Source organism: Giraffa tippelskirchi, chromosome 5 (genome assembly GCF_054371585.1).
Source record: "Giraffa tippelskirchi isolate mGirTip1 chromosome 5, T2T-mGirTip1v1.2.pri, whole genome shotgun sequence".
Taxonomy (NCBI): domain Eukaryota; kingdom Metazoa; phylum Chordata; class Mammalia; order Artiodactyla; family Giraffidae; genus Giraffa; species Giraffa tippelskirchi.
The window spans coordinates 9,892,740-9,913,510 of record NC_137279.1 but is presented as its reverse complement, the minus strand read 5'-3'; the positions used below and the strand labels follow the sequence as shown (position 1 = coordinate 9,913,510).

The 20,771-nt window shown below is 40.7% G+C and overlaps 1 protein-coding gene across 2 annotated transcripts in view; it reads left to right on the top strand.

Annotated features, from left to right (window-relative positions):
• Positions 1-6,905, top strand: part of SPATA45 (spermatogenesis associated 45) — a 33,091-nt gene extending 26,186 nt beyond the window's left edge. The window contains exons 4-6 of one of the 2 annotated variants that reach the window (XM_081489797.1): positions 1,358-1,472; positions 4,579-4,890; positions 6,798-6,905. In XM_081489797.1, the coding sequence (XP_081345923.1) occupies positions 4,617-4,890; positions 6,798-6,817 (294 nt within the window). In that variant the 5' untranslated portion in view covers positions 1,358-1,472; positions 4,579-4,616 and the 3' untranslated portion in view covers positions 6,818-6,905. The remainder of the gene's footprint in view (positions 1-1,357; positions 1,473-4,578; positions 4,891-6,797) is intronic. The other variant, XM_081489798.1, reaches the window with a different exon arrangement.
• Positions 6,906-20,771: the final 13,866 nt, after the last annotated feature.

Sequence of the window (20,771 nt, the reverse complement as noted above, 5' to 3'; positions counted from 1 at the left end):
ACACATATAGCCAGTTTCATAGACATGTGACCTATCTCTACCATCACACAAGTGCCAGCCCCCACCCCTAAGAAGGAGCCCACTTGATTTAATGCTCTTCTGCTCTTAAAATCCTCAGTGATTTTTCAACAAGGACCCTTGCCTTTTCATTTTGCTCTCTGGCCACCACAAATTATGTAGCTGAACCTGATCACATAGCAAGTAAACAGATTAATAACTGAGGAGACAAAAGTACTATTTATTTATCCAATTGAACAAAAATGTTTTTACAGTGACTAATAAATATTTTAAAGTTACCATTTGAGTTTTGGTTGTATTAAGTTCTTGATAATGTAAGCTCATTTAATCCTTATGGTTCTCCGTGATTTGGATATCATTTCCATTAAACATGTAATGTAACTGAGGGCCAGAGAAGGTAACTTAACTGAGGCCACACAATTAGCATAGCTTGAACAGGAATCAAATCTTTTTTACTTCAAACTCCATGCTGTTACCATTAGACTCTTGCTGTTTCTAATTTTAGTTGGCTCCTCTGTTCATGTGACCTGTAATAAAAGTTTTATTTTCCCATGCTGCTTTTAATAATTTTTCTTTGTATTTAATTTGTGTTAGTTTGATTAATATGTGTCTTGGCGTGTTTCTCCTTGGGTTTATACTATATGGGACTCTCTGTGCTTCCTGGACTTGATTGACTATTTCCTAATGCACTGTGGTTACCTGAATGGGGAGGAAGTCCAAAAGGGAGGGGATTGATGTATATGTATGGCTAATTCATTTTGCTGTACAGTAGAAACTAACACATTGTAAAAAACTATACTCCAATAAAAATTAGTTTAAAAATAATAAAATAAAACATGCTAGGTTGAGAATGCACAGTGATATCAAATAAATTAGTCTATTAGTAAAAAAGTTTGAGTTCTGTGATCTTCTTAGTGAATTTGTGACTAAGACATCTACATTTCATTCGCAGTAAATCTATATAATGGGCTTTTAACAAAATATAAATTAGCTCAAAAGCACATGAGACAATGACCTTGTTCTCTACTTCCTCTAGTCATGTCCCCACTTGTTTTTCATTTGAACATCCTGCACAGAGGATGATAAACAGTAAAAGTAGTAAAGGAGATAGAATTCAAGGAGTTTAATTCCCAACGAATTAGTATCTCTAGTAAAAGTAACTTGAAATTAACAACAAAAAATGAGATATGGGAGCTATTTGTAGATTTATTTCATTCTTATCTTCTTGTTTTTACTACTTTGGATAATTAATGGATGAATGAAATAGAGTTAGCAAGATTGAGGCCAATTTAATTATTTAGTGTTAATTGAATGCATAAAATATTTTATCTTCCTTCAGTTTAAACTTGCTAGATCCAATGTTGAAAAGGTATCTTCTCTCTTCCCTGTTCACTTCTGCAACTGACATCTTGCCTAAAGAATTGCTTACTTAAAAACCAAGGGATCATTTCTTGGTGGGTTGTACATCTTTTATATTTGTGAGCTAACATTACTGGATTTATACTTTTAGGAAAGTCAACTGCTTTTTATTGAGCTCCTACATTATACTGAGCTCCAACTCCATATTATTGTAAATAATATGATGCCTGAAATCAAGGATTTTCCAAGGGAGATAGAAAAGAGAAAGATAAAGCAGAAAGGCTATACATGCCAGAGATGATGCAATACAATTGCCGTTTAGTAACAAAGATTTTCTTCTCGTATTCTTAAAAAAGAGTTTATGTTCTTAAAATTCCTGGAAATGAAATGAGTATAGGGGAGTTAGATCCCGTCTGAGATATTGGATTAGAGAAAAATAGCTTTACTTGTTTATCTTAGTCCTAAAATCGTGGGAACTCAGCCCTCAGCTGGGAGCCAGTCCCAACCAAATTCGCCTGAATCTAAACAATCCACTACTGAGCACGAGAATAAATGTTTGTTGTTGCATGCCTCTGAGTTTTGCATCTTTATTGTGGCAATAACTTCCTGAGACAATTCTTTATGATTGTTCAGAATATCCGAGTCTTCCTCATGGCTCTGGACAGAGGGAGGAAAAAAAGTCAGGAATTTCATTCTCCATCAAAGCATTTCCTTTTGTTCCCGCAACTATTTTCTTCAAGTAACTTTTTTCTTGTAAGATTTGTTTGTTAGCCCAGAGAACTCTGAAACTATACCTCTTATCCTCTTGTGTACTTAGGAATGGAAAACTGATGTCTTGTGGGTTTCCTAAAACAATATATGTTTGCAAGATTTTTGGCACTTGAAAGTGTTAAAATGTAAACGATCTAAAAGTCTAACAGTAAAGGAACTAATCAATTAATTTTTATAAATCCATATGATAGACTACTGTCATCAGAGAGTACCTTTTTTATTACGAATGACACATGTAGTGACATGAAAAATTCTCACAATGTTAATGTTAAGTGAATAGAAATTATCTGATAAATAATGCACTTTTTATTCATTCAACAAGTATTTATTAACCACTTGCTTTATGCAATGTGCTCAGTGCTAATCCCAATTTTATTCCTTTATTGTGATATAATTGACATACAATAAACTGCATGGTTAAAGTGCAGACAGTCCCTAACTTGCAATGATTTCATGTGCAATTTTTCAACTTTATGATGGTGCAAAAGCAATATATATTCAGTAGAAACCATATTTCAAATACTTCAAATTTTGAACTTTGATCATTTCCCAGGCTAGTGACTCGTGGGACACTACTCCCAGCTCCCAGTCAGCCATGTGATCAAAAGTGAAAATGACTGATACAGTTATAACCATTCTGTTTTTCACTTTCAGTATAATGTTCAATTAACTACATTTGATAATCAACACTTTATTATAAAATAAGTTTTATAATTGTTAAACGATTTTGCCCATCTGAAACCAATGTACATGTTCTTAGCATGCTAAAGCAGGCAAGGCTAAGCTATCATGTTTGGCAGGTTAGGTGTATTAAATGCATTTTCAACTTAAGACATTTTCAATAAACAATGGGTTTATCAAGTTGAAACCCCACCCTAAGTCAAGGATGATCTATATACAGTTTGATGAGCTTTGATATATGCAAAAACATGAAACCATCACCACAATCCAGATAACAAACATTCATCACCACTAAAAGCTTACTCATACTTTGTATTACTTTACAATCCTGCCTGCTGCCATTGTTCTTAAACCCTCCTCATTTCCAGACAACCACTTCTCTGCTTTCGGCCACTATAGAGTAGTTCATATTTCATAGAATTTTATATGAGTAGAATCATACAATACCATTTTTTTTGGTCTGACTTTTCTTCACTCAACCCAATTATTCTGAGAGTCAGCCATGTTATTATGTGTATCAATAGTACTATCTTTTTTTTTTCCTTAATAACTGCATAGTATCCATTGTGTGGATATACCATGATTTATTTATCCACTCAGCTGTTAATGGGCATTTGGGTTGGTAGGACTTTGGGGCTGATAATATTGATTTTCTAAAATGAAAACGTTGATTTCAACATGAGTTGTATTCTATTTATAAATTGTGGGCTTTTTTTTTTAGTTTGGCTATGCCACATGGCTTGTGGGATCTTAGTCCCCCAACAAGAGACTGAAAGACCACTGCCCCTGGCTGTAAAAGCATGAAGTGCTAACCTCTGGATTACCAGAAAATTCCTTAAATTGAGTTATTTTTGTGTAAAGAATGATCATTCTTATTTTTTCTGAAATTAATATTCAGTTAACCCAAGTTGAAAAGACTAAACACCTCGAGTAGTATATTTACAAACTTAGTTAATACAAATCCTTTGAATATTTTAAATTTCCTTTGTAAATTTAGCATATCTGATTTTTAAGTGCTTCAAATCCCTGAAAAGACAAATTTACTGGCCTAACAAGCAAAATCTTCCTAAATAGTTAAAAATATATGTTTCAAATTGTGTTTTAGTATGACCAGTTTGATGTCTTCTTCTGTATTTGTTTTTTTAAATTTTTGGCTGTGGCGCTAAGCCTGAGGGATCTTAGTTCCCTGAGCAGGGATCCAACGCAGCCTTGCCAGTGGTATCTCAGCGTTCTGACCACTAGACAGCCAGGGAACCCCTTGTACTTTTTATAATGAAATATCTTTGGATATTTATTAAGAAAGAAACATCCAAAAATGTTAATTTGGCTGTCTCTGGATTACAAGTGATTTTAGCTTTTCTACCTTATACTTTGCTGTGTTTTCTTCTTTTCCTATAATAAATTCATATTATCTTTATAATCAGAATAAGCAATGAAAGTTCCTAAAAGCAAAAATCAATGCATGGTATCGCTTTAAAAACCAAAATATATTCTCTCACTGTATCCTCTTTCTCTGGTCTTTTCTTTCTCCTCAGGAAATATCAAGACCTTAGAAAGCAACAGTAAGAGATGCGGGGAGGTTGGGGGAGGGGCACAGTGGTGGTGGTATCTGCCGGAGGAGAAATACCTGACATGAGGTAATCACTTGATAAAATAACTGGAGATGCTGGCCGATACCTGATTGTGAATATTGGGTTTGAAGTCAAGTGAGAAATTGATAGTATTTTTTTTTTCTGCATTTGTTTGCAGGACAGCAAGAATCACTTGATGATTAGTTTGTCAGCATAATGGCATCTGTAAACAGAAACAGTGAAATAATTAAAAAACTTAAAACAGACAAACGTCTCCTGGAGGAGATAAACGAAAGGCGAGAATCCAACTGCCTGGTGGAAAGAAGCAATCAAGTCAGCTTATTGAGAGTCCAAAGGAGGCATTTCCACGGTGCCTGCAAGTCCCTTACTCACGACCAGGTCAAAGAACCTGTTCCCGACAGTGACAGGAGCTCTTGGGTCAAACTGAGTCTCTTTGTTCACAAGGAGAAAAGGCACTTTCCACCAAAAAGTAAGATGCTGCGGTAGGATTCCTACCCAGTTGACAGGAGGGATCTATAAGTTAGGAGTCACTTCTAGGACTGAAAGAGGTTCATACATATTGCTCTGGGATAGTTAAAAGGCAATCCGTTTGAAGTTAAAAGCATCAGTAAACTAGGCTGGTAAGATCTACTATAGACCAGAGATCCTCGTTTCCTCGTGTTTACAGGATTTGAGGGATCATCTCCACACGGGCTCATTCAATAGGCTCTAGTTTGGGTCCTGGAATATGCATTCTCGGGCAGGCAGAGATGATACTGAGCCTGATGGCCTAAGAACCATATTTTGAGAAGGGTCCAGAGGCCTCCTTGTTCATCATTTCTGTTAAGTCTGCAAAAATGTCATATGCAAAATTGAGATGCAGTGGAAATTATTTTGATGACAAATATCAAACAGAAAGACCTGAGACACAATAATAAAATGTGGAGGAAGTTTGGGGTGAGGTGGCGTGTGGTGTTGGTGGTATTATTTTGCAGGGGGGAGGAAGAAGACCTGCTGGTAATACTTTAATTGTTAAACACTTGTTTCTAAGCCAAGACAAGTAACAGATGGTATTTTTCCGTTTATTTTGAAAAAAATAAAAAGAGAGTATAATTATGTTAAACATAACCAACAGATGATTAAGTTAGATCACAAACAAAATAATTGCCATACTGGAAATTTAACTTCTTTGATGACAAGGCTGTGACCATACACCTGACCCACCGCGGTTCCTAAGCAGGGCAGAGAGGGTGATGCAGTGTGGCCTGGAAACCTGAGATTCTCCATGGTGTTTTAAAGTTGATCTGTAACAGTCATATGTTAACTTTGCTCAAAAAATAACTCTTTTACAAGGAGGAAGTATTCCACTTCCCGGGTAGCTCAGTTGGTAAAGAATCTGCCTGCAATGCAGGAGACCCGGGTTCTATCCCCGGGTCAGGAAGATCCCCTGGAGAAGGGAATGGCAACCCACTCTAGTATTCTTGCCAGGGAAATCCCATGGACAGAGGCACTTTTCGAGCTACAGTCCATGGCATCTCAAGAGTCAGGCACAACTTAGTGACTGAACCACCACAATTCTAAGAGAACCCACACAATCTCAACCACCAAAAAGAATGAAATAATGCCATTTGCAGCAACATGGTAGACATAGAGATTACTATACAAAGTGAAGTAAGTCAGAAAGAGAAAGACAAATACCATATGAAATCACTTATATGTGGAATCTAAATTAAAATTCAAATGAACAGAAACAGACTCACAGATATTTTGAAGCTCTCTCTTTAATTTTCCATTTGGAGATACGTCAGTCAAAAGAGGGAGAGCCTTACTTAACCATGCCTTAAAAATGGAAGACATGGTGTCTTGCACAGTTTGGGCTGCTATAGCAAATTACTATAGACCGAGTGGCTTAAACAACTAACTTTATTTCTCACAGTTCTGGAGGCTGGAATCTGAGATCAGGATGCCAGCATGATTGAGTTCTTGGAATTCCCTTTTCCTAGTTTTCAGAGAGCTGTTTTCTTGCCGTATTGTTACACAATAGAAACATCTGGTTAGTTTTTGGGGCTCTTCCTATAAGGGCATGAATCCCTTTCATGAGGACTCCACTCTCATGACTTAATTACCTCCCAAAGGCCCCACCTCCAAATACCATCCCATTGGGATTAGGGTTTCAGCATAAGAATTTGGAGGAGCACAAACATTCAGCCCATTGCACTTGGGTTCAAGTTCTGCTTTTGTCATTGAGTAGTCTCATGCTTTTAGTCATGTAGTGTCTCTAAACCTTATTCCTTATATCTATGAAACAGTACTTCTCCTCTCTGCCTTCAGGGTTATTCTGGAACCATGAACTGTATTATAAGATATGTAATAGATACTTACTCTTTTATTTTTCAGATAATGCCATATTTGGATAAAGTCCATCTACAAAGACACATAGAAACACAATCTCTTTGATCCTTCTTCAATATCTGTCTAAATTATTAACAAATATTATAAGAGAAGCCAAAGAAAACTATTCATTAGATCATCAAGAAACCATTGAGCCACACAAAACGTATTACATCTTCACTGCCTTCCACCATTTAGACTTAAACGTTTTGAAGAGAGGATTTGAGTTATTAAAGATACTTTCAGAGATGGATGACCTAAACGTTCACTTCACAGCGATCTTCTCTTTACTAATTTAAAATGTTCAAATAGTTTATATTATTTCTTTTTTTTAGAGTTAGGTGTTTTACTTTTATTAATTCTTTTAAAAAAAAGGTTTGGTTTTGTTTTAACTTAGAAGGAAATGGCAATCCACTCCAGTATTCTTGTCTGGGAAATCCCCTGGACAGAGGAGAGCCTGGCAGGTTATAGTCCATGGGACCGAGAAAATGTCGGACACCACTTAGTGACTAAACAACAAACAACATAGTTGATTTATAATATTATGTAAGTTTCAGATGTACAGCATAGCAATTCAAACATATATGTATAAAATATATACTTTTCTTGGATTCTTTTCCCTTACAGGTTATTACATAATATTGAGTATGGTTCCCTGTGTTATACAGAAAGTCCTTGTTGGTTATCTATTTATATTTATACATAGTATAAATAGTAGTGTGTATATGTTAATTCCAGCCCCTAACTTATCCTTCTTCCCATACCCAGAGTTTATATTGTTTCTGCAAATCAGTGGAATGTGTTGACCAACCATACCAATCAAGTTGAAAGCTAAAGTTTCCCAAAGTTAACATTTGCTTCTATTGATTACTTATATTACCTTACTCTGTTAGAGCAATGATTTTGATAATTTGAATAAGTACGTACTTGAGAAAGTAAGAGAAGATTCCTATAGAGGCTTTTGTTGTATATCATTGCTGTTGTTGTTCAGCTGCTGCTAAGTCACGTCTGACTCTTGAACCCCATGGACTGCAGCACTCCAGGCTTCCCTGTCCTTTACTATCTCCTGGGGTTTGCTCAGATTCATGTCCATCGAGTTGGTGATGTTATCCAACCATCTCAGTCTCCGTCAACCCCTTCTCCTCCTGCCCTCAATCTTTCCCATCATCAGGATCTTTTCCAGTGAGTCATCTCTTCTCATCAGGTGGCCAAAGTATTGGAACTTCAGCTTTAGCATCAGTCCTTCCAATGAATATTCAGGGTTGATTTCCTTTAGGTTTGACTCCAAGGGACTCTCAAGAGTCTTCTCCTACACCACAGTTCAAAAGCATCAATTCTTTGGCACTCAGCCTTCTTTATGGTCCAACTCTCACTTCAGTACATGACTCCTGGAAAGCCATAGCTTGGCCTATACAGATTTTTGTCAGCAAAGTGATGCCTCTGCTTTTTAATATGCTGCCTAGGTTTATCATAGCTTTCCCCCCAAGGAGCAAGTGTCTCTTAATTTCATGGCTTCAAGTCACTGTCTGCAGTGATTTTGGAGCCCAAGAAAATAAAATTTGTCACTGCTTCCACTTTTTCCCTTCTATTTTTCCGTGAAGTGAGGGTACCGGATGCCATGATCTTAGTTTTTTGAATGTTGAGATCTAAGCCAGCTTTTTCACTCTCTTCTTTTGCCCTCATCAAGAGGCTCTTTAGTTTCTTTTCACTTTCTGCCATTAGAGTGGTATCATCTGCACATCTGAGGTTCTTGATATTTCTCCCAGCCATTTTCATTTCATTTTTTGATTCATCCAACCTAGCATTTCGCATGATGCACTCTGCATATAGGTTAAAAAAGGAGGGCAACAATATACAGGCTTGTGGTACCCCTTTCCCAATTTTGAACCAGTCAGTTGTCGGCTTGTCTGGATCTAACTGCATACAGGTTTCTCAGGAGTCAGGTGGTCTGTGTATTATTGCCTATCCTAAGTGGGCATTGCTTGAACCATCTCATGGTCAAATCCTATTTGGCTAGGGTCACCTATGTTTCAGTGACACTTGGATAGCAGACTAATTTTCAAATTTTATCCTGGCTTATGTTCCTTATAGTAGTTTGAGTTAATTGCTATTCGATTTCTATTAAGAGCCTATTTCATATGGCAAGCTGAGCACTGCTTGGCCTGGACCACAGCTGTTTCTTGGCATCTGTCTTTATATCAGTGAAATATTCACCTTTTATTTGGCTGCCCTTTGCCTCTATAGGAAGCTCAGATTCATAAGCCAAAGGATTTTAATATTGAAGGGAGAAGAACCAGGCAACTGGCCTACAACCCTACCTCAGCTAACACTGCACCAGGGCATAGTATGAATAAGATCCATCAGATCTGAGGGCATGTGAAAAAAAACAGGCCCAAACCTAAGCTTTTGCTTTTCAAGAAGGCAAACACCTAGTGTCAGGAACTGTGAAGGGTTAGCCTGACACAGTTTCATGGGCATTGACAGAAGACATAAGACTCCTAGTTCTGAGGCAAAGGACTTGTTATTTGGAGTCCAGCAAATAGCACAAACCTCACATACCTGTTGATGCCTCTTGCCCTCTCCTCCATCTTCCCTTTCCTAAAATCCACAGGACAATATGGAGCTGTTCAGATAGATGACCCACACAGAGGGGTTCTGCCTCACAGCTAAAGGCCGCTAAGTTCAAGAGAGCCAGTCTTTGCCTGGTGGAAGACATTCTCTTTATCATACTGGACAGGAAATACACCCTCCCTTTGATTCGGTGGGGACATTATCTCTGTCTACCAAGACCCGTGGTAATACAAACACCCTTGAAGAGAGAGTCTGGAACAAAAGCTTTTGGTGCCTCTTGGCACAAAACTGCAGAAATGTGAGAGACCTGTGTATGGGGAATGATCTCCCAAAACCTGGCAGTCCAAGTAAAGGCTACAAGTACAGTGCCAATCTTTATTTGGTTCAACCTAAGATTTTTCCAGTGGTCATGTATAGATGTGAGAGTTGGACCATAAAGAAAACTGAGCACTGAAGAATTGATGCTTTTGAACTGTGGTGTTGGAGAAGACTCTTGAGAGTCCCTTGGACTGCAAGGAGATCAAACCAGTAAATCCTAAACGAAATCAGTCCTGAATATTCATTGGAAGGACTGATGCTGAAGCTGAAACTCCAATATTTTGGCCATCCGATGCAAAGAACTGACTCCTTGGAAAAGACCCTGATGCTGGGAAAGATTGAAGGGGGATGACAGAGGATGAGATGGTTGGATGGCATCACCAACTCGATGGACATGAGTTTGAGCAAACTCTGGGAGATGGTGATGGACAAGGAAGCCTGGTGTGCTGCCATCCACGGGGTCGCAAAGAGTCGGACACGACTGAGCCACTGAACTGAACTGAACTGAAGATGAATCATAGGAGATAAACAAATAGTAAATGAGTGTCTGGTTGTATACAACATAGTTGACTTTTCTATCCTCATTTCAGCCTCCACTACCTCCTCCCCAACTACTTGTGGTTTCTGCCTTATTCTGTCACCACCCCCCTTCCACATATTCTGTTCACTTGGCCAGCTTTAACTTTACAGTAGTCCCCCCACCCCAATCCACAGTTCCAGTATCCATAGTTTCAGTTACTTGTGGTCAACCATAGCCTGAAAATATTAAATAGAAAATTCCAGAAATAAGCAATTAATAATAAATTCTAAATTTTGCACTGTTCTGAATAGCATGATGAAATCTCACGCTGTCTTGCTCCATCCTGCCTGGGACATGAATCATCCATCCCTTTGTCCAGCGTATGCCGCCCAGTAGTCTCTTGGTAGCTGACTTGATTAACAGACCAACTATCTCAGTATCACAGTGTTTATGCTTAAGTAACCCTTATTTGATAATGACCCCAGAGCACAGAAGTGCTTCTGTTAAGTGAAAAGGTGAAAGTTCTAGACTTAATACGGAAAAGAAAAAAATCTTTTGCTGGTTGCTAATAACTACACTAAGATTGAATCTTCTAACTGTGAAATTGTGAAAAAGGAAAAAAATTTGTGCTACCTTTGCTGTTGCACCTCGAACTGTGAAAGTTACAGCCACAGTATGTGATAAGTTGAGAAAGTATTAAATTTGTACAATAAGACATTTTGAGAGAGTCCACATTCACATAACTTTTATTACAGTATGCTGTTATAATTGTTCTATTTTATTATTAGCTATTGTTAATCTCTTACTGTGCCTAATTTATAAATTAAACTTTACCATAGATATGTATGTGTCAAGGAGGAAGAAAATTTACTCTGGTCTTCTAGGCTCTTCTGGATGGCCTAAGAACTGACAGGAGATAGATTAGCAGGAGAAAATCAAATAAAGTTTAATAATGTGTATTCATGAGAGAGACCCAGGAAACTTCAGAAACTTTCCAGAATGGCTGAAACCCTTACCTTAAATACCATCTTCAGCTAAAGACTAAAGAGGACATTGAGGGTAGTGGTTTGGAACTTCATCTGGGAGGAAGGCAATTCACGTGAAGATGAGAAAAAGTCCTCTATCTAAATTCTTTTAGGCAGGTAGGACAAATGGTCTTCTTGAGTCCTCTGGAAATGGATTGCTTTCAGTTTGAATTAATCCGTGTGTTGCAGGAAGGGGGACCCCTTTCAGGGCTGGAAAAGGGGCTCTTGGCTAACACTCAGAAATGAATTGTCCGAGGAGACATATGTGCTGGCAAAGCAAGAGACGTTATTGGGAAGGGTCACCCGGGCGGAGAGCAGGAGAGTAGGGGAGGCCAGGAGGACCGCTCTGCCACGTGGGTCACCCGGGCGGACAGCAGGAGGGTGGGGAGGCCAGGAGGACTGCTCTGCCACGTGGGTCACCCGGGCAGACAGCAGGAGGGTGGGGAGGCCAGGAGGACTGCTCTGCCACGTGGGTCACCCGGGCGGACAGCAGGAGGGTGGGGAGGCCAGGAAGACCGCTCTGCCACGTGGCTCGCAGTCTCAGGGTTTATGGCGACAGGAGTCGTTTCCGGGTTGTCTCTGGCCAATCCTTCTGACTCAGGGCGCTTCCTGGCGGCGCATGCATTGCTTGACTGAGATGGATGCCAGCGAGGAGGATTCTAGGAGGTGGAAGGACACAGGGCATCTCCTTTTGACCTTTCCCGAACTCTTTTGATTGGTGGTGGCTTGTAGTTCCAGGTTCCTTCCCAGGGCCTCATGTTGTAAAATCACTCACACGAATGGTTATATGGTGCCTGGCCAGGGTGGGCAGTTTCAGTTAGTGGGTTTCCCCTAACTCGTGTGCCAAAGACACACATTTTAGGGTGGCAAATTTTGCTCCCCTGATATGTATAGGGAGGATAGTGTATATAAGGTTCTATGCGATCCCCAGTTTCAATATCTGCTGGGGTCTCGGCAATTGTCCCTGTAGATAAGGGGGAACTACCGTAGTTTAAATACTACCTCTTTCAGTGGCTTCCCTGGTGGTCCAATGGCTAAGACTCTGCCCTTCACTATAGCGGGCGCTGGTTTGATCCTTGGTCAAGGAAGCAAGTTCTCGCATGCCACGCAGGCAATCAGTTCTTCTTCTGAAAGCCTTCCCCTCCTCACCCTCTTTCCTTTGTTAATGAAAAAATGTTTCCTGCCATAACAATAAACAAAGAATGTTGCAGCCATCAACTTGTCACATTACAGCTGCCCCTTGGTCAACCCTGAGGGAAAACCAGACAAAGACACTACAGTAGAAGAAAATTACAGGCCAATATCTTTGATAGAGATGTAAAAATCCTAAACAAAATACTAGGAAACTGAGTCCAACAAATAAAGAAGACCACACACCATGATAAAGTTGGATTAATTCCAGGGTCACAAGAATGTTTTAACATATGAAAATCAATCACTGTGACACACCACATCAATAAAAGAAAAAAAACACATGAAAAGACAAAAACCACATGATTTTCTTGAACTTAGATTCAAAAAGAGGTACCTAGATTACTCCTGTTGAAAAACACTGCTAATGCTAAATCACTTCAGTGGTGTCCAACTCTGTGCCCCCAAGGACGGCAGCCCACCAGGCTCCCCCGTCCCTGGGATTCTCCAGGCAAGAACACTGCAGTGGGTTGCCATTTCCTTCTCCAATGTATGAAAATGAAAAGGGAAAGTGAAGTCGCTCAGTTGTTTCCAACTCTTCGTGACCCCATGGACTGCAGCCCACCAGGCTCCTCCATCCATGGGATTTTCCAGGCAAGGGTACTGGAGTGGGGTGCCATCGCCTTCTCCTAAGTGAAAAACACTGGGGCAATTTTACTCAGTTGAAAGAGATTGAGTAGATTTTGGCTGAGTGATTTGGTGAGAGACTGGCCTGTCATTCTTCCTTGAATTGGCTACTTTAATAGAGTTTGTCAGAATAAAAGTGAAAATATCACATGAGAGAAGAAGGGCACATCTCCTTGCAGCCAGCAATGGCTTCCTCAGGCAACTGAGAAACTTGCAAGACTGGTGGAGGTAAATCCTCATATACTATGTAGTGATCCCATAGGAAACCTACTCATTTAACTTAAAAAAATGCGGGAATTCCCCAGGCATCCGCTGGTTAGGGCTCGGCCCTTTTGCTGCCAAAGGTCTGGGTTCAATCCCCAGTCGGAGAATTAAGATACCTCAAGCCGAGCGGTGTGGGGGAAAAACAAAAAAAAAAGGGAGTGGGAAAACTTCCTTATCCAGGGACTTCAAATGAGGGCTGGCCACTCCGTGATCCAAGCAGCCACAGTGGTTTTAGACTGACAAGAGAGTGGAGAGGGCTCTAGGGTGACACCTAGAGAAGTTAGCCTCACAAGCAGCGCACTGGTTCACCATAAGATCGGCATCAGCAGTTTTAGCTCGGCAAACTGATATCTGAATAGAAAACAAAACTTTCAAAACAACAGAAAAAGGAGTGAAAGATTGCCACCCTCCAAACTATTAATAATACTCCAGTAAGGTTTGTCAACCAAGATCCGTCTAGTCAAAGCTATGGTTTTTCCAGTGGTCACGTATGGATGCGAGAGCTGGACTATAAAGAAAGCTGAACACCGAAGAAATGATGCTTTTGAACTGTGGTGTTGGAGAAGACTCTTGAGAGGAGTCTCAAGAGGACTCTTGCAAGGAGATCCAACCAGTCCATCCTAAAGGAAATCAGTTCTGAATATTCATTGGAAGGACTGATGCTGAAGCTGAAACTCCAATACTTTGGCCACCTGATGCGAAGAACTGACTCATTTGAAAAGACCCTGATGCTGGGAAAGATTGAAGAGAAGGAGAAGAAGGGGACAACAGAGGATAAGATGGTTGGATGGCATCACTGACTCGTTGAACATGAGTTTGAGCAAAATCTGGGTGTTGGCAATGGACAGGGATGCCTGGCGTGCTGCAGACCTTGGGGTCACAAAGAGTCAGACACGACTGAGTGACTGAACTGAACTGATGGTTTATATACGGTCTTCCCAGAATCTGCCTGCAAATGCAGGAGACCCGGGTTCGGTCCCTGGGTCAGGAAGATCCTCTGTAGAAGGAAATGGCAGTCCACTCCAGTATTCTTGCCTGGAGAATCCCATGGACAAAGGAGCCTGGCAGGCTACAGTCCATGGGATCGCAGAGTTGGACATGACTGAACGACTTAACACTACTACCACTACGGTTTATATACATACAGAATTTATACTTACAAGTTATTGCTTAATTGAGAATTGAAGGAAATCTCACCTTGAAAATGGACTCTGTCCAAAACTGGTTAGAGAAAGCCAATTGGATAAAACACATTTTCAGAATTTTGACCTTAAAGAAACAAAAGGCCTTCCAGGAGAAACTTGCGTTTCTCTCCCTGATCCTTTGAAATGTAAATTTTTCTACCTGATTTTAGGCATTTCTATTGTGTTTTGAGAGCTTGATCTCTGCCATTCAGAATATATACATATGATATACATTTGGCAGCTAGTCAAATAACCTGGGATTCTGAGCAGCTGTTTCATTTGGCTGTGACAGCAAATTTGTCACAAATGGCCTCCGACCATAAGGGGCTTTGTCATCTCAACCTTTGTTGTGCCTGTCTATATAATGGGGTTGCAAAGAGTCAGACATGACTGAATGACTGAACAAATACAATGAAGGTCTTAAACTATTTTGAGGAGTAAACTTTCTGGCTCTTGTGAAGGCTGCATCCTTTGTACTCTCTTGTGGGGACACATCTTGAATTTTATGGTTTGAGTTGCTAACATACGACTCGTCAGTGGCCAGAAAATGAATCCTTTAAATTGGAAAAACTTCTAAATTAGTAAGTTTTTACAGAACTCTCATTATAAACAGCTGTTTTACTAGTATTTATGAAAAGACCAAATTAGAAGGTAGATACAAAAAATATATATATAATAATGGCTAACCTTAAGAACCCCTACCTGCCAATGCAGGAGATGCAAGAGGTGTGGGCTTGATCCCTGGGTCGGGAAGAACCCCTGGAAGAGGGAATGGCAACCCACTCCAGTACTCTTGCCTGGAGAACCCCATGTTCAGAGGAGCCAGTCCATGGGGTCGCCAAGAGTTGGACATGACTGAAGTCACTGAGCATGCATGCATGTACAAGCTTACAGAGATCATCAGATTGAGAAGCTTTGTGATACTTGAAAGAAAGTGCTAAAGTGGAAGTCAGGGGATTATAATTCTAAATGTGTCACACAGTAGCTGCAAGAATTTATACAATTTATTTAAATTACTTGGACTTTAGAAGTAATCCACAGAAAATTCCTGTACTGAGGATATTGGACTTCTAACACTTACTGTCCTTACATGCTATGCATGGTTCTCTAATACATTAAGTAACTGAACTGGGAGATGAGAAGTAATTTACACCATTCTTAACACCCAAGGTATCAATACCACTCAGGTTATTCATGGATTACTTGAATTGAGATGCTCACCAAAGAGGTCATCTTTTTTTTTTTTTTTTTTAAAGATATGCTTGTTTTGGAATTAGGCAAAGATAAGGGGGATAAGGGGGTTTCTCAGGTGGCTTCTCAGGTGGCTCAGTGGTAAAGAATCCACCTGACAGTGCAGGAGACATGGGTTTGACCTCTCAGTCGGGAAAATCCCCTGGAGAAGGAAATGGCAACCCACTCCAGTATTCTTGCCTGGGAAATCCCATGGACAGAGGAGCCTGGCAGACTACAGTCCACGGGGTCACAGAAGAGTTGGAGGCAGCTTAGAGACTAAACAACAAGGGGGATAAGGAGTATTAGGATGTTTTTCTTGTGATATTTGAAAAAAAAGGTATGGAATGGAAGTCATTCCATGTTTAAACTTGTAACATTGATAATCCCTGAATTATCTAGTCTTTTCCCATTCTATATTTTTGACTGACTTTGTAATCTTAGCACAAACTTTGTCATAATTTTAAAAGGACAGTGAGGGAGTTCCCTGGTGGCCCGTGGTTAGGATTCTAGGCTTTCACTGCCTTGGCTTGGGTTCAGTCCCTGATGGCGAATGGATATCTTGCAAGCCATATGGCATGGTCAAAAATTTAAATAAATAAATAAAATAAAAAAGACAGTGAGGTTTGCATATTCATGAAAAGCTAAGCTCTAAAAAGCATAGAACCAGTCTCTGGAAACCCTTTTTAAGTTACTCAGATCTTGTAAATGAAATGTCAGTTCACAATAAGCTGCTTTGAGGTATTCAATCAAAAGCATGAAAAGGGCAAGAAAGGCCAAAGCAAGAATTAAACTTTGAAGTATCACTGTAGGTCAACCATGCAAAATCAAGACTCTTCTTTATGTTTAGTTTAGAAGAGGGATCGGAGAGAGGGGAAGAAAACATGCAGTAGCGAAAGTAAAGAGGAGGACTATGAGGGACAAGCAGTGAGCAGGAGAGAGACTGAACTCCAGAGTGATAACGCAAACTCTTGGTTGCATCAGAATGAAAGAAAAGGACTGATATTTTTCTCATTTAAAGAATGATACTACTCCATCTGTTTCTTACAAGAATAAAAAAAGATGACAGCTGGGATAAGAAATACTTCCTCCAGTATGGCAGGTCACCATATATATAGAGGGCAAAAGCTCTTTTACCTTTCAGCTGGGGAACAGCTGCTAGATAAAGCAAAGACTTGTCTTTCCAGACCAAGCGAGTTTACTCCTATTTTTCAAAAGATTTAACATTAAAATATCTTTGAGTAGCAGTTAATGCATTTATAGGTTAGAGGAGAAAAATAAGCATATTTTTAAAAAATCAACCCACTGAAGAGGTATTTAATATTCAATATCCATTTCAAGGAGTAGATTGAAAGATAAAATATTGACTTCTCAGCTGCCATCGATAGGACTTACTGCCTCCATTCCTCTTATTTATTTATTCATTTTCTTGTTCTCTGTATCTAGAACTGTTTCTGTTTTATTATGTCTGTTGATTTTTCTTTTAAGATTCCACATAAGAGTGAAATTATGCAGTCTTTCTTTCCTTGTGACTTGATGACTACCTTTATTGTTATGTTTGGATTCCTTTCTCTTTTCTTAATTTTTCTTCTTTTTTTATTATCTGTTTTTCTTTCTCTTTTTTGGTATGTGTCTATTATAGATTTTTGGTTTGTGGTTATGATGAGGTTTATATATAGCAATCTCTCGATGTGATTGTTGTAATTTGTGGATTTCTTAAGTTCAAATTCATTTTAACAACCCAGAATTGTAACGCCACTCCCCCAATGTTTACTGTTTTTGACAACATGTTTTGTATCTCTTTGTTTTGTGTATCCCTTAACTGTTGTGTATATAGATAATTTTACTATTTCTGTCTTCTAATCTCCTTTACACGTGGTTGGTATACCACTGTTACAGCATACTTGCCTTTACCAATGAGCTTTTTCCTCTTCTAACTTTCATGTTCCTAGCTGTGGCCTTTTCTTTTTCACTTAGAGAAGTCCCTTTAGCATTTCTTGTAAAGCTGGTTTGCAGGTTCTGAACTCTTTCAGCTTTCATTTGTCTGCAATCAAATCTGAATGAAAGACTTGCCAGGTAGAGTCTTCTTGGTTATAGGCTTTTCCCTTTCCTTCTTCTGAATATATCATGCTACTCCCTTCTGGCGTCCAGAAGTGCTGGTCACTCAGTCGTGTCTGACTCTTTGTGACCCCATGGACTGTAGCCCACCAGGCTCCTTTGTCCGTGGAATTCTCCAGGCAAGAATACTGGAGTGGGTAGCCATTCCCTTCTCCAGGGGATCTTCCCAAACCAGGGATCAAAAGTTTCTGGTAAAAAGTCAGCTGATATCTTTATGGGAGTTCCCTTGTAGTATGTACATTGTAGATCTTTCCTTGCTGCTTTTAACATTTCACTTTTAATTTTTGTCATTTTGATTACGGTGTGTCTTAGTGTGGTCCTCTTTGGGTTGATCTTGTTTGAGACTCTCTGCTTCCTGGATCTGGCTATGTGTTGCCTTTCTCAAGTTGGCGAAGTTTTTTTCTATTGTGTCTTCAAATATGATCTTTACTCTCTCTCTTCTCATTCTGGGACCCCTGTAATGTGAACATTAGTACACCTGATGTTGTCCCAGGGGTCTCCTAAACTGTCCTCATTTCTTTTTATTTGTTTTTCTGGTCAGTGTCAGTGATTTCCACTCTTCCTTCTAGCTCACTGATTCATTCCTCCGTATCATTTAATCTGTTGTTGATTCCTTCTACTGCATTTTCATCTCAGTTATTGTATTCTTCATCTCTGTTTGATTCTTTGTTACTTTTTCTAACTCTTTGTTAAAAACCTCCAATCTCTCATTCTGTTTGTACAATCCTCTCCTGAGTTCTTTGAACATCTTTATGATCATTACCCCGAACTTTTCATCAGGTAGACTGCCCATCTCCACTTCACTTGGCTCTGTTGGGGTTTCATCTTGCTCCTTTGGAACATATTCCTCTGTTACCTCCTTTTGCCTAACTTTCTGGGTTTTTTTTTTTCTGTGTATTTGGTATATTGGTTACATTTCCTGACTTTGGATACTTGGGCTTTCATAGCTGCTGCTCAATCCCTTCTGGTCACCAGAGCTATATGCTCTAGGGGTGCCCCTATGTGGGCTATGTGTGTCCTTCTGTTGTGGGAAGTTGAGTACCGTGGAAGCTATGGTAAGGTGTGGCTGGCCCCTGGTCTGGTTGGCTGCCAGGCCCTGCCTTGTGTAGAGGCTACTAGGTGTTAGTGAGCAGGACCAGGCCATGAGGTGTCACTGCAGGGTCCTGGGGGGTCTCAGGGCTAGTGCTGGCCCACTGGTCAGTTCAGCCAGGTCTGGGATTGCTGGTGGTGGGGCTGGGGTTCCCTGATCTAATGTCAGCCTGCTGGTGGGTGGGGCTGCTTCCACCCACCCACATGGCTGCTTGTGAGTTCCAGGGTGTCCCAACGCTGGTGCTGACCGGCTGATGAGTGGGACTAAATCTTGGGAGTGGCTGACTGAGGGGTCCAAGGAGTCTCTGAGCTGGTGTCAGCCTGCTGGTGTGTGGGCTGAATCCTGACATGGCAGGTTATGGGGCTGCAGGGGTCCTGGGCCTGGTGTCTGCCTGCTGGTGAGTGAAGCCAGGTCTTAGGTCTAGTGCTGGCCCACTGCCGAGTGAAGCTGTGTCCCAGGATCTCTGGCTGCAGGGCCCTGGGGGTCTCATGGTTGCTAAGATGTTTTGCTGATGGACAGGGTCTGGACTTCAGCCCAGGTGATCATGAGGCTGGTGTTGGTGTCCTGGTGGGCAGGGGTGGGTCCCAGGGTAACTGTGGGTTCAAGGGGTCTTAAGACAGCAGGCCTTCTGGTGGGTGGGGCTATGTCTCCCCCTAGCTGGTTCTCAGGGCTGAGGTGTCCTGGTACTGGGGCCGACAGGCTGGTAGGCAGGACCAGGTCCTGGTGCTAGTAAACTTGAAGGAGGATTCCAAATTGGCACTTGCCAGTACCAGTGTCCACCTGGTAGAAGCAGCTCTCTAAAATCTGCCGCTGCCACTTCCTGTGTCCCCAAAATGAGCCCCAGTTGCCTCCTGCCTCTCTGGGAGGCTCTCCAAGGTCAGCAGAGAGGTCTGACCCAGGCTCCCTTCAAACTACTGCTTCTGCCCTGGGTCCTGGAGTGTGTGAGATTTTGCGTGTGCCCTTTAAGAGTGAAGTGACTATTACCCACAGCCCCCTGGGTTTCAAAAGTTAGCCCCCCTGGCCTTCAAAGCCAAACACTTTGGGAGCTTGTCCTGGGCCTGGGGAGCTTGATGTGGGGCTCAGACCCCTTATCCCTTGAGAAGAACCTCTTCAATTGTAATCATCTCTCATTCGTGAGTTGCCCACCTGGGTGTATGGGTCTTGACTATACCATGTCTCCACCCTTCCTACCTGTCTCATTGCGTTCCTTCTTCATATCTTTAGTTGTAGACGATCTTTTCTGCTCGTCTTCTGGTCTTTCTCCTCAATACTTGCTCTGTAAATAGTTGTAATCTGTGTGCCTTTGAGAGGAGGTGAGCTCCGGGTCTTCCTAGTCTGCCATCCCGCCCTCTCGTTGGAGACCATCTCTGTTCCCTTATTTAAAAAGTACGTGAGAACATATGATATTGCAAACCTTGCTTCGGGACATGTAGAAAACGCAAAAACAAAAAAAGTAGTTTGCCGTCAAAAGGTTTACAATCTCTGGAGGTGAAAAACAAAGTAACCCTAGTAAAAAGGATTCATGTGTTAAATGTCATCAGACTGGTTTTCATAGCATTTCATTTTTCCTTTATTATAGTACTTCTCACATTGCTTTGAAATTTGTCCACTTGTCAATCTTCATTAAACTGAGAGCTGAAGGCAAGAATTGTACCGTGTTTGTCTCTGTAGCCTACTGACCTAAGACTAGTGGGCAACCTGTAGGAAGAGCTCAGTAACTATTTGTGTAACAAATGAAACCCATGAATAAATGAAGAAAACGGCTACACAGTAGAGGGCAAACATGTCTGGCTGGGGTGACTGTGTAGGGTAAAGTCATGTAAGTTGGATCTTAAAGGATTT